This window comes from Macrobrachium nipponense, chromosome 37 (assembly GCF_015104395.2).
Source record: "Macrobrachium nipponense isolate FS-2020 chromosome 37, ASM1510439v2, whole genome shotgun sequence".
NCBI classification, from domain to species: domain Eukaryota; kingdom Metazoa; phylum Arthropoda; class Malacostraca; order Decapoda; family Palaemonidae; genus Macrobrachium; species Macrobrachium nipponense.
In genome coordinates this window covers 34,756,445-34,769,106 of record NC_061097.1, presented here as the reverse complement: position 1 = coordinate 34,769,106, position 12,662 = coordinate 34,756,445, and the positions used below count along the sequence as shown (strand labels likewise).

The window sequence follows — 12,662 nt, the reverse complement described above, 5'->3', positions numbered from 1 at the left end:
TTACCAAGTACAGACGCATTTTCAACCGCATCTAAAAATCTATTTAAAATAATTCCATTGTGATTTTGGGAGCAACTACCAAGAATAATACGTCTAGCATTTAAATCACCGAGTAATACACAATCCTCAGAATAAATGACATCAGGTAGATCCTCAATAGCCAAAGAATCTGCATGTACATAAACTTTAACAATATATATTTCTGCATCTTGAAGTGTTACTTTAATAGCCAAACATTCAGTGCCATTGACTTAGCATAGTAGTATGATGCTGGAATAGTATTCCGTATGTAAATGGTTAAACCTCTGCAATTCGTGGATTCATCAGCTTGTAATTCCAAATGATAGTAACCGTTAATTTGTAGTGATGAAACGTTTCTATCTATACTTCCTGCAAGGCTATTACATCAACATTTGTAGACCTAGTATATGCATGCAAATCAGTAATTAGTTTTCTTAAACTATTTATATTCCATGATATAATACGGAGTTTATGTGCCATTTTGAGTAATACTCTTTCTTAACTGACTTGCAGAATGAAGAATATTCATTTCTAGCTCATTGGTTGGACTTTCCATATATTCGGTTATCGCATCAAGAATGAGGGTAAAATCTCCTACCACATTTTTCACATAATCTGGCTTATTTGCTGACAAGCCAACTTTGCATGCAACTGGGCTTTCACCAGCACCATTATCATATACCTCTGCAACCTCAACATTTTGAGTCACCCTTTCATTACGAATAACCTTATTTTGCAAATATATACTATTCATAGTACTCTTAATACCTAACACGGCTTGTCTAAGTTCTTCAATCTCTTTACGAAATTCTGAAATAAAGTTATTATAATGAACTTGCGTCTCCTCACGAGATTTATTCTTGACCAAACTTTGGTTTTGCTGTTCGCTGTTCCATACGCTTTTCCCAGAAATTCTCCCTAACCACTGGAACCTGAGTATGAATAAAAGCAGAGCTATCATTTCTTGGATTTTCATTATTTGTCTTAAGGGAACGATCACTTTTGGGCCTTCGAGGACACACACTCTAGAGCTGGCATTATGCGCACCCCCACAATTACAACATTTTGTGGTTCGATTGTTTCCTTTTCCTTGATTTTGTCACCACACACCCTCGACTCGGGGGATTTACCACAAAATCGACAGCGATGCTCATTTAAGCACTTCCAGCCCATATGACCCCACTTGCAACACTTAATAAGTGCAATAGAAATGAGAAGGATTTGGGATATGCCAGTGGTTTAGGGACATACTCACTACTAATTTTAACTTTTCTACGCTTTGCCTATATGAATAGCTCGTCAACTAGTACATCCTCTGCATCCAAATAAGGAGGGTAGTCAAAAATAATTACCTTTGTACATACACCAAACGGTTCCTTTGGTTTTTCCATTACAATATTTTCAAAGCCCCTTTTTGTTAAAAACCCAACAGCTACCTCATCCATCACTGTAATATATGGGATGTTTCTCCCTTCCTTAAATAGAACCTCAAATTCAGGATGACACTTGGACAGCCGAACTGCCCATCGAACCTGATCGTGGAAGCCCAAAGCATTCTTTGGAAAATACAGCCGAGGCCTTTTAGCATTCATAACATTACCTTCTTTGTTGTAGAACCTTCACCTAAAATAATTTCTTCAGCACTGCTCGTCATTTTCCTTTTCTTCTGTTTGTTACTTTGGACTGTGATAAAGGGTTGCTCGTCATCGCTGCTACTAGACACATCTAAATCCATTATGACGATCTACCGAGCTCCATCCAAGCGTATATTGCTGCTGTTAATATTCTCAGCCATAAATCATCCATGAACGGTCAGATCCCTCTAATTGTCTGGTAAATAAAGTAAACTTCAATAACAACAACTACAACGGTGGGAACACGTCCTTTCTTGATGCCTGCTCCTTTTGGCTGAACATGTATGGCTTAGAAACACGACGATTGCGAGGACAAGTAATGGAAAAATTCAAAATACCGAAAGATAAACAAAAGTAGACAGTAACCTATTTACATTCAACGAAAACCAAACAAGAAATAATGGATGGAAACTAGAACTGAAGAGATACAACACATCCCATTGTGGGAACTTCTTTACGTACAAGGTATGTGAGACGTGGAATAAACTCCCACCAGAAGTTGTAAACAGCAACAGTGTGGAAGAGTTTAAAAGAGAGCTAGACAAAATCATTAGAAGGACACTGTGAATGCACAGTAAAACCTGCTCCTACAGATAGTGAGCACTCGATGTCTCCTCTTAGGAAGGACTAACAAGTCTTTGAGACATCCTAATCCTTGTATCTCCTTGTAACTCTCGCTCCCTCTCTCTCACTAATTTTCACTCGCCGTATCATTCATTCTCTCTCTCTCTCTCTCTCTTAGGATGGTCTAACAAGTGTTTGAGACATCCTAATCCTTGCAACTCTCTCTCCCTCTCTATCACTAATTTTCACTCGCCGTATTATCTCTCTCTCTCTCTCTCCTCTCTCTCTCTCTCTTAGGATGGGCTGACAATTGTTTGAGACATCCTAATCTTGCAACTCTCTCTGCCCTCTCTCTCACTTCAACTTTTCACTCGCCGTATTATTCATTCTCTCTCTCTCTCTCTCTCTCTCTCTCAGGATGGTCTAACAAGTGTTTGAGACATCCTAATCCTTGCAACTCTCTCTCCCTCTCTCTCACTAATTTTCACTCGCCGTATTATTCATTCTCTCTCTCTCTCTCTCTCTCTCTCTCTCTCTCTCTCTCTCTTTCTCTCTCTCTCTTAGGATGGTCTAAACAAGCGTTTGAGACATCCTAGATCCTTGCAACTCTCTCTCCCTCTCTCCCACTAATTTTTCACTCACCGTATTATTAGTTCTTCTCTCTCTCTCTCTCTCTATCTCTTTCTCTCTCTCCTCTCTTAGGATGGTCTAACAAGTGTTTGAGACATCTTAATCCTTGTAACTCCTTTCCTTACCCCCACCGAACTCACCCCACCTCCTCCTCTCTCTCTCTCTCTCTCTCTCTCTCTGGCCACAAGATAATCTCCATTGTTCAGTGACAGCGCAGATTGCAATCATTTCTCATAGGCTGCTTGCAAAGCGTTGCAAGAGCTGCTGTTGCCTCAGACCACATTGCGAAAACCCTCCTGGCAAGGAAAGTGGGCATGAGAAAGTAGGGTGGGGCGGCGGGCGGCGCGGGGGTATAGGAAGACTCTTGTAAGGTGTAAAAAAAAAAAGAAAAAAAAAAGAAAAGAGAGGTTCGCTTTAGTTATACCATGACTGGGTAAACATGTGTGTGTGTGTGTGTGTGTTGAGATGAGAGAGAGAGAGAGAGAGAGAGAGAGAGAGAGAGAGAGAGAGAGAGAAAGAGAGAATATTGAATAATTTGACACTCGATTTATTATATCGAAATCAGTGTAATGGTCATCGGCAGATGCCACATACCGCTTTCCTCCTATTTAAACCAGACACCTTGGTTGAGGGGGAGGGGGGGTGAATTTCACTGCAAGACTCAAGAAGCCTCCAATCGCCTTATCAAATCGGGTGATTAAAGACGAAGTGATTTGCGAACGACCCTACCTGATTACCGGATATTCATGCATGAATATACCTATCTATGACTGATTCACTTAAGTAGATTCTTGGGTGAGCCCCATGCCTGCAAGACGTTCGTTGGCGGACGCTGATTGGCTGGGAGCCGCCTACCTGCCGGTACCAACCAATCAGAGGCTTCCAAAAACAAACAAACGTCTCGTAAGCATTTGGCTCATCCACGAATCTACCTTAAGTGAACCAGCTATAGATATGTACTTCATTATAATAAATTAACGCAAATTTTTATTGATCTATGCCAGCTCCTAATGAGGCAATGCTCGTTGCTTGTTGGGAAGCATTTTAAATTTTATGACGTCCTTTCCTATTTTTCATTAAAATAACGATAATGATTATAATGAAGAGAAGAAAAAGAGGAAGACGATGCTGATCAGATAAATAGGAAATCACAGAAACTGGGAGATATATCGAGAACAATAAGCTGAGCAGACCAACTTGCTTTAGTCTGTGACAAGCACATAACAATTCACTTTGTTCGTGCAATTATCATCTTGATTTAGTTAGATACATCATTAAAAAAATAACATTTTCATAGTTTTTATTTTTTTTTATTTTACTGAATCGATAGACTGACAAATTATTATTAAAAGACTGCTGGTTTGCATAGCTTTTTTTAATTTTGCTGAATCGGTAGACGGACAAATTATTAAATAGAGGCCGCTGGGTGATGGTTGCTGGTTTGCAAGAGAGATGGTAACACATTCGATCCGATCCTGGGGAGACGATCAGGTTATGTGCACACCATGAGGACCGGTGCTCGAAGGAGCTATTAAGTCGAATATAATCACAATACTTATGATGATAATGAATTAATCCCTTTGTTTATGATAATAATAATAATAATAATAATAAATAAATTAATAATGACAATAAAATAAATAAAATAAAATAATTAATAATCTAATAATTGATTGACAAAACCAAAATGAAAGTATCACTCATTGGTGTCTCGATACCATGGGACACCAGAGTAGATGAGAAAGAAAGAGAAAAAATGGATAAGTATCAAGACCTGAAAATAGAAATGAGAAGGATATGGGATATGCCAGTGGAAATTGTACCTATCATCATAGGAACATTAGGAGGCACGATCCAAAGATCCCTGAAAAGGAACCTGGAAAAACTATAGAAGCCGAAGTAGCTCCAGGGCTCATGCAGAAGAGTGTACTCCTGGAAACAGCGCACGTAGTAAATAAAGTGATGGACTCCTCTGAGGAGGCAAGATGCAACCTGGAAGTCCAGGCTATGAAAAACTACCCAGTCGAGTTGAATGACTGTGATAGAAAAAAATACTACTAATAATAAAGTGATGGACTCGTAAAGATGAAAGAATGCAACCCGGAACCTCACACTATATAAAAAAAACACCCAGTCGAATATAGTGTCATAAAAGGATTTACATTTCCATTAAAAGAAAAGTTTTCATTTCTTCATCATTGATTGTACTATAGATTTATTGCGAGTTACTAATTTTGTTCAATTGTAAATAATATTCGTTCACCCGTATTTCACAAATGGGACAGAACTTTCCCTCCGAGTTTAATCTTTTATTTTTAGTGACCTATAATGATGGTGCCGTTTCTTATTCGTTGTAATATATTACGTCTAATCACTTCCTGCTTCATGTCATGAGGAGAGAAGACGAACACGTATGTAAGAGGATTATGAACATGGAGGTGGAGGGCAGAAGAGGGAGGGGAAGGCCAAAAAGTTTGGTTTAAAGATAAATGATTGAATGACATGAAGGAAAAGGGTCTAAGAGAACAAGATGGACGGGACAGAGGAAGATGAAGAAGACTGACTAGAAACAGCGACCCCATTTAGAAATGGGAAAAGCTGAAGGCAAAGAAGAAGATGAACTTCCTGCTTCTATCTTCATGAGGACATCGAACCATCTTAAGTAACTTATATATAAGTTAATAATTTGCATGTTTGGCCAAATGTGTATATAGGGAGTTGTGGGAAAAGAACTCTAGGTTATAGTTCTTCTCTATTTGCGTTAGAGGCGAAAAACAGTGAGATTTAAGGTAAAACATAAATTGATTTTTTTAATTATTTTGTAATTTAATTCCAGTGCCTAAACTTCCTACCTTTTTTTTTTTTTTTGAGAAAATTTTGACCTTTCGTGGGTCACAGTTTCACCGAACATAGGATAAGAGAAAAATTGTTGCCTATCATACCAATTTCGCGAGAGAGAGAGAGAGAGAGAAGAATGTTAAAACAGGTCATATAGCCAAGCTCGAAGACAGTATTATTATCGTAGTAGTAGTTCGGGTTCAACAGACGAAGGAGCTGGATGCGTCCTATAGCGAGTTCAGTCGACCATACTGCTGAGAACGGAAAACCGCCTCGGTGTGCGAACGTTATCTTTGTAAGTATACATTTAGTGAAGTTGATTACCATCTCGTTGAAATGGTCTTTCAGAGTTTTAAATTTAACATTCTGCAGAGACAAAACTCTTACAGTTAAAGAAGGAAAAACTTGTGACTTGACTGAATAGGCAGTGTGAACAACTTTTGGCCAGTTTTGATACGAAGTTTGAGAGAGAGAGAGAGAGAGAGAGAGAGAGAGAGAGAGAGAGAGAGAATAACTTAACTTTGGAAATATCGGTCTAAATGGAAAATATCTACTACACTCGAATGAGGGAGTCAATCATATCCTCTCTCTCTCTCTCTCTCTCTCTCTCTCAGCATAGTAAGCTAAGAACTATAAATGCACTGGTTAGCAAATTCACTGCTTGCCCTTCCTGAGTCATTGTCTAATCCATTGCCGGCGTGGGACGGCTTAAAAGCCTGATGACCAGGTCTAATCTGTGCATGTATATAGCAGATAACATACAGTGAGAAGAATTGAGTTAGTTCTTCAGTCAGGGAGAGGGCCAACTTAGCAGAAAATTGAGCGAAATTGAGTGTTAACTGACGCTTCAAGATCGTGTGAATGAACGAATGAATGAATAAGTAAATAAATAGATAAATAAATAAATAAAAACTGTTGTCATTTGGTTGTGCAAACACAAGGCACTCAGGCTGATGAAGCCGGTATACAAACTATTATTTACCTAAAGCTATTCAACCTCTAGTAAGTACAGGGATCCTGTGTACAACTGCCATTATGCAGACGGAGCTTCTCCAACATTTGCTGGCAACTAGCACCATTTAGATAACTTTAATCCTGTTGTTTTTATGTAGCCGTTAACTCACGTATCCTTGTATTGAAGCAGAGTGGTAATAGCAAGACACTGAAGATAATGTTACTGTTTAGCTCTGCTCTTTGAGAGAAACATTCCTGAAACCTTCCAATGAAACGCATTTTCATGACTGAATCCTGCGCTGTTTCGTGTAAGTGCCTATAGTCTACATTTCAGAATCCTTGCTGGTTACCCGAAGCAGTGCATTTAAGAGAGAAATTACAAGATAAACGTCTAACACCTTTCTAAATCTGATCCTGACTTGAAGGTGGCGTAGTGTGGTCATCCCGCGAAGATGGTGCTGTGGCATGTCCATCTTTTAAGAGTTCTCCTGACTGCAGTGTTGTCAGTCACCCTCGCCTCAGCGCTAGGCCCATACAGCGTGTTGGTTCTCGGACCAGTTGGCACCCACAGCTTGTACTACCTCACCAAATCCCTCTCCGAGGCTCTGGGAGATGCAGGACACTCAGTCACTCTCCTCTCGACGTTCGGACCATCTTCCAGGTGAGCGAGAGTGGTTCTAGATGGCTGCAGCGTCTTCCTATACCGTGGAGCGAAGCAGAATAGTGTCTGTACATGCACACTTGACCCCTTTCCAGGACTCAGAAATCTCGTTGTGTATTATAAACTCTTGTGACGACTTTCATTTCCCATTTCAGCACACGCTGAATTTATGTGCTCTAGCCTGCAACTACCATATCTGATTTTTAATTGTATATTTCGGTCAATACAAACTCTTTAGTAATACCCTTGTCCAAAACTTTTAGACCCCTCCGAGTGAACGATATTTTTTCTGTTGCTCTCAAGTTTTTATTACAGAATACTCTTTGAGGATGTTACAGGGGGTTGTATAAAACACACTTTGATATTCTATGCCCCCTCCTGCCATGCTAAGACTAGTTCTACTACCCCACCACCACTCCTATAACCTCTACCAGCTGGGGTATTTATTTAGTCTCAGGAGAGTATGGGGTATTAATTTATCAGGGATAGAAAACTTCTTGACTATAAAAGCATACTTTAGTCATGTAACTTCATTTTATACAGTACATCTGAAAGACATTTTAGACTATTTCTGTGTTAGCTGATTCAATCAGGTCATAAAATCTAGGAACAAACTACTTTACCAAATATTTATATATTTGTATTTTTTGTACATGTATACAATTAGTTGTGATCTTATGAATAAAGTTTTGATTTTGAATTGAGATAAGTCAAATAAATCAGATACTCGAGAAACAATTCTGGAAAAAACCAAAAAGAAACTTAACCTTAGAGTAGAGCATTACATTACAGTAATCACTATATAGTTCCCAGTTAGTTAACTCCACGCTTCCATGACCTCGCTTCCCTGTGATTCCAGCCACCCGATGGTCACAGAAGTCACCACTGGTGCCTCAGTGGACTACCTGGAAGATTACAACTTCTTCGACATGAGACACCCTTTGAGCATGAAGGGGTGGCATATGGAAGCCACGAAGATCATGCCCGTGATGTGGACCAATGCCGATGTGAAACGCCTCTGGGAGAGACGGCGAAAGTTTGATGCCATTGTGATCATCAGCTATGCCAATGAGGTTGCTGTGCCATTTCTCCTGGATTACGAGGGAGCCTTCATCAGCTTCTGCACTCCAGGAACAGAGCTGTTCTCCGTGTCGCATCTCGGCCATTGGCTTCCCATGTCAATAGTGCCATCGATCGTGCTTCCATTTGATGAGCACATGAGCCTCCTAGAGAGGCTGGTCATCCCACTTATGAGTGGGATTATCTACGTAGTTTATTACTGGCACTCTCTGCCCTTAATTCAGAAGATTGTGGAAGAGTACTTTCCGCAGATGCCTCCCATTCAAGACCTGTATGAAAACAGTCATGTGATGCTCATCAATGTGCACTTTGCCCTTGATGAACTCATTCCACTGCTACCTACTCAGGTTGAGGTTGGGACTATATGCGCTAAACCTCCAAAGCCATTGCAACAGGTTTGTTGTGATGAAATAGATGGATATAGTGTAACTGAATGTCACCAGAAATATTTGACAGTGGTCTTTTAAAATATATTTAAAATTATAATTCTATGAGAACATGCTGATTATTAGATCCGCATAAGTAGAATGAGGAAAACAAACCTAGTTTAGAAGGTGGGCATTGCAACGGCTTATTTGAGACCTAACACAATTATTATATGTATCTAGTAAAATAATTGTCTTAAGTTAGTATCCTAAGTACTAGATTACTAGATTTGTAACGATGACTATTATTTTTCGCAGGATCTTGAAGAGTTTGTTAATGGGTCTGGCGAAGCAGGGGTCATCTACTTCAGTCTAGGTAGTGTTATCAAAGCTAAGGACATACCTCAACATCTGAAGGTGAGGACCTAAACTTTATTTTGCAGGTATTTTCTTACAAGGTACACTTTGTTCTTGAACTAGCATTGTACTGTATATGGAACTGAGTCATTTGTTCCATCTATAACAAGTTTCTGATTTCTAAGAATGCTATGAGATTAAGATCAGAATACGTTCAAAGTTGATAGGTCACAAACCATTACTATTCCAGGTCATGTTTCTCGAGGCTTTCAGAAGACTTCCTCAGAGGGTCTAGGTCTAGATCTTCCACCAAATGTAATCACGAGGAGATAGCTACCACAACAAGATGTTCTTGGTAACAAAACTGCTTTGTTTTTCCAGTTATATCCCCTCCATGAGTTGTCAGAACTTAGGATTTATCTAGACAATATTATTTTGCTGCCTGACTGGAAAATTTCAACATGCATGATCTGTATAGATGTGTAAACACTGGTGAAACTGAATGTCCAAATGAAGTACCCTGAGAAATACCAAGATTAAACTCGATGTGACTGTGTTCAGGAAAATAATTCCTGAGGGAATTTGCAGTGATCACCCCAGTTCCCATTCTCATCTTTCCCGGGGAGTGCGCCTCTCCTTGTGATGATAGTCTAAGACTCTTTTTAACTAAAAAACACCTCATTTCTTTATATTGAGAAACTGACTTGGCCTTTATCATCTGTCTTTTCAGGCCATTCAAAGACAAGACGCTTCATATCTCACTGTGGCAACATTGGAACTCAGGAGGCCAAGTATCACGGCATTCCAGTCCTGGCTGTTCCAGTGGCCTTTGACCAACCGAGGAATGCAGCTCGGATGGCTAGGAAAGGGTTTGGCTTGGTGTTGGACTGGGAAGATATGACTACAGAGGCCATAGTAGACGCGGCCCAAACTATACTCAACGATACTTCGTGAGCTTTGAATATTTAACTAGTTTACCATCCAGGGGTTTCTTCTCTGGTTTCTCTGCTTGTAAGACTTGAAGGGATATCATTAATAGCTGTTGGTATTATACTGTATACTTCTTTCTCATACAGCACTTGTAAATACTACAACCTTTGAAGATATTGTGGAGATCAGGTACCTACCTGTAAATATAAAACTAGAGTCCATAGCAAGAGCAGTGATTGTTGGCACAGAAAGCCTTCCCTTTTCTTGTCCTTAAACCTTTTGACTAAACAACTGCCTATGCATCAAGGGCATCCACAGTTTTAGGCTTGAGTGCCCTTGCTTGAGGAATCATACAAGCAGAATTTTCTTTCATTATTTACATATTCCTTAATTTATCAGAGACACTAGCTTTTCAAACCACTCAGTTAAGGTTCAGTTAGGCCTAGGAAGCTTTACTTGCTATTATCTTGGTCTGCACTGCTAACAGCTCCTGCTAGTATAAACCTATCCATGCCAGTGTGCTCTGCTATAGACCTAAAGGAACAACCTCTTTCCAGGTACGCCTTTCGACTGAAACAGGTCTCCGAGGCACTGAGAGACCAGAAGGAGACTCCAGCAGAGAGAGCCGTCTGGTGGATTGAATATGCCATTCGGAGTAACGCCTGTAACTCCTCTTATCTGGAGTATGCTGGCAAGAAACTGCACTTCCTCCAGTACATACAGGAAGATGCGATCGCGTTCTGGGTAGCAGTTCTTGTAATTCTTTATTCTGTCTGCGCACGACTCTGCAGATACTGTGGCAAGGGGAGAAAGGAGGCAGAGAGCAGGACGGAAAAAGTCAGTTGAATGGAATGTGTCTTTTGCAAGTACTAGTACCTACTAGTCAAATCTGAGGATGCAAGCTATGAGAAGGAGAGGCGAGTTATATTAAGAGCAAGAAGTGAAGTGTGGAGGAGACCCATTTGCAGGTGTAACATCGCTCAAAATATATGGTCACTTGGTATATCAAAAACAGCTGAAAATCAGTAGAGTGACATTAGCTGGTTGCCAAAAATACTTGATACAAATGTGTTTTTAATCTTCACTCATACGGTGCTGTCTCTGTTGTTCAAAGTCATCTAATAAAAGAGCAGAAGACAGACTTTGGACAGAACTGTTTCTTTCATTTGACCTTAGAACAGATTAGATTGAGAGAGAGAGACCAGAAATCAAGCGTAGGATGAGAGAGGAAAGGTTACCAATAAGATTTATTGACAAGAATCAGGAAAATCAAAAGATGAAAGGTAATACCGCAGACTGGGCACTGAAGTGAGGTAGTACTACTGCCATGCCACTGAATTTGATGAAAAATTCGTGGTACTCGTTATTTACAACCATGGCATATTGTTCGTTTTTCTGAAGACAAGGTTTGTGTATATATATCTATCTATCTCCCCATATATTATATATATATATATATATATATATATATATATAATATGCTTAAAAAATCACAGTAGATGCACGTGACTTCATTAAATAATAACGAATACCACAGAAAATGATAGTCAGAAATCCAAGCGCTTTCGTCTTTACTAAGAACAATGACTTAGTAAAGACGAAAGCGCTTGGATTTCTGACTATTATTTACCTGCGGTATTCGCTTATATATATATATATATATATATATATATATATATATATATATATATATATATATATATATATATATATATATATATATATATATATATATATATATATATATATAGTGTGTGTGTGTGTGTGTGTGTGTGTGTATATATGTATATATATATATATATATATATATATATTATATATATATATATGTGTGTGTGTGTGTGTGTGGTGTGTGTGTGTGTGTGTGTGTGTGTGTCACCTTCCATGGATACAAGAATACCCTCTATGTTGTAGATGGGACAGACAGATTTTGTCAAGATCCACTCGCGCAAATTACAAGGCCACTCGGACACATCGCTCGAAAGACGCTGGGGTCATCCTTTGCCAAGATGGGCAAAGATTCCTTTCTGTTCTCGCGATTATTATAACTGTGGCAGCCTTTGGCTCAGTCAAAAGTGACTGCTTGTTTTCACACTCATTCCTCTTTCTGTTTACCACTTCTGTCTTCGGCAGTTTACGTAGGGTAAAAAAGATATCTTTTTCCCCTTCAGTAACTCCTTGAATTACGGTCGATTTTTCTTGGAGATTTGGTACAAATATTTTCAGTAGTCTCCGAGAAATTCAGTTGTGTGAAGATCTTAGTCCAATCTTATATCATAGTACTAACGTACTAACAAAAACGAATAAAAATAGTAGCTTTCGTTAGACGTATTCGAACACTTTCGCTTATACAGACAGACAGAAAATGCACTCGGATTATAATAATGTTATTTGAACCAGAATTAGAAACCTTATATATGTCTACGATTGATGAAAGCACGGACAGCTGCGTGTGTGTGTGTGTGTGCGCCCGTGTGTGTGTAGTAATTTACAAAACACATCTCATTGTTACTCAGCAGACGTCACGAAACTCCTTGTAAATCACTTATTTCAGTGCGTTCCTTTGGCCATGGCTTAGTCTTAAGTATTTCGCATGAAACCGATTGCTTACGTGCTCTTGATTCAGCC

General features: G+C 39.3%; 2 protein-coding genes across 2 annotated transcripts in view; both read left to right on the top strand.

The window, feature by feature from the left end:
* LOC135209113 (uncharacterized) overlaps positions 1-12,662 on the top strand; it is a 330,064-nt gene that overhangs the window by 41,689 nt on the left and 275,713 nt on the right. The gene's annotated exons all lie outside the window — the stretch shown is intronic.
* On the top strand, positions 7,094-11,250 carry LOC135209009 (UDP-glucosyltransferase 2-like). Its single transcript, XM_064241544.1, has 6 exons — positions 7,094-7,302; positions 8,162-8,777; positions 9,066-9,164; positions 9,486-9,576; positions 9,835-10,054; positions 10,592-11,250. Exons 1-6 carry the CDS (start codon positions 7,094-7,096, stop codon positions 10,878-10,880), a joined length of 1,524 nt encoding a protein of 507 aa, XP_064097614.1. The 3' UTR covers positions 10,881-11,250.

Excerpts from the sequence above, each read along its gene's own strand:
- LOC135209009 (XM_064241544.1), top strand. The coding sequence starts at position 7,094 with ATGGTGCTGTGGCATGTCCATCTTTTAAGAGTTCTCCTGACTGCAGTG. Across the intron at positions 7,303-8,161 it reads ACGTTCGGACCATCTTCCAG|CCACCCGATGGTCACAGAAG; the intron begins GTGAGCGAGAGT and ends CTGTGATTCCAG. Across the intron at positions 9,165-9,485 it reads ACATACCTCAACATCTGAAG|TTATATCCCCTCCATGAGTT; the intron begins GTGAGGACCTAA and ends TTGTTTTTCCAG.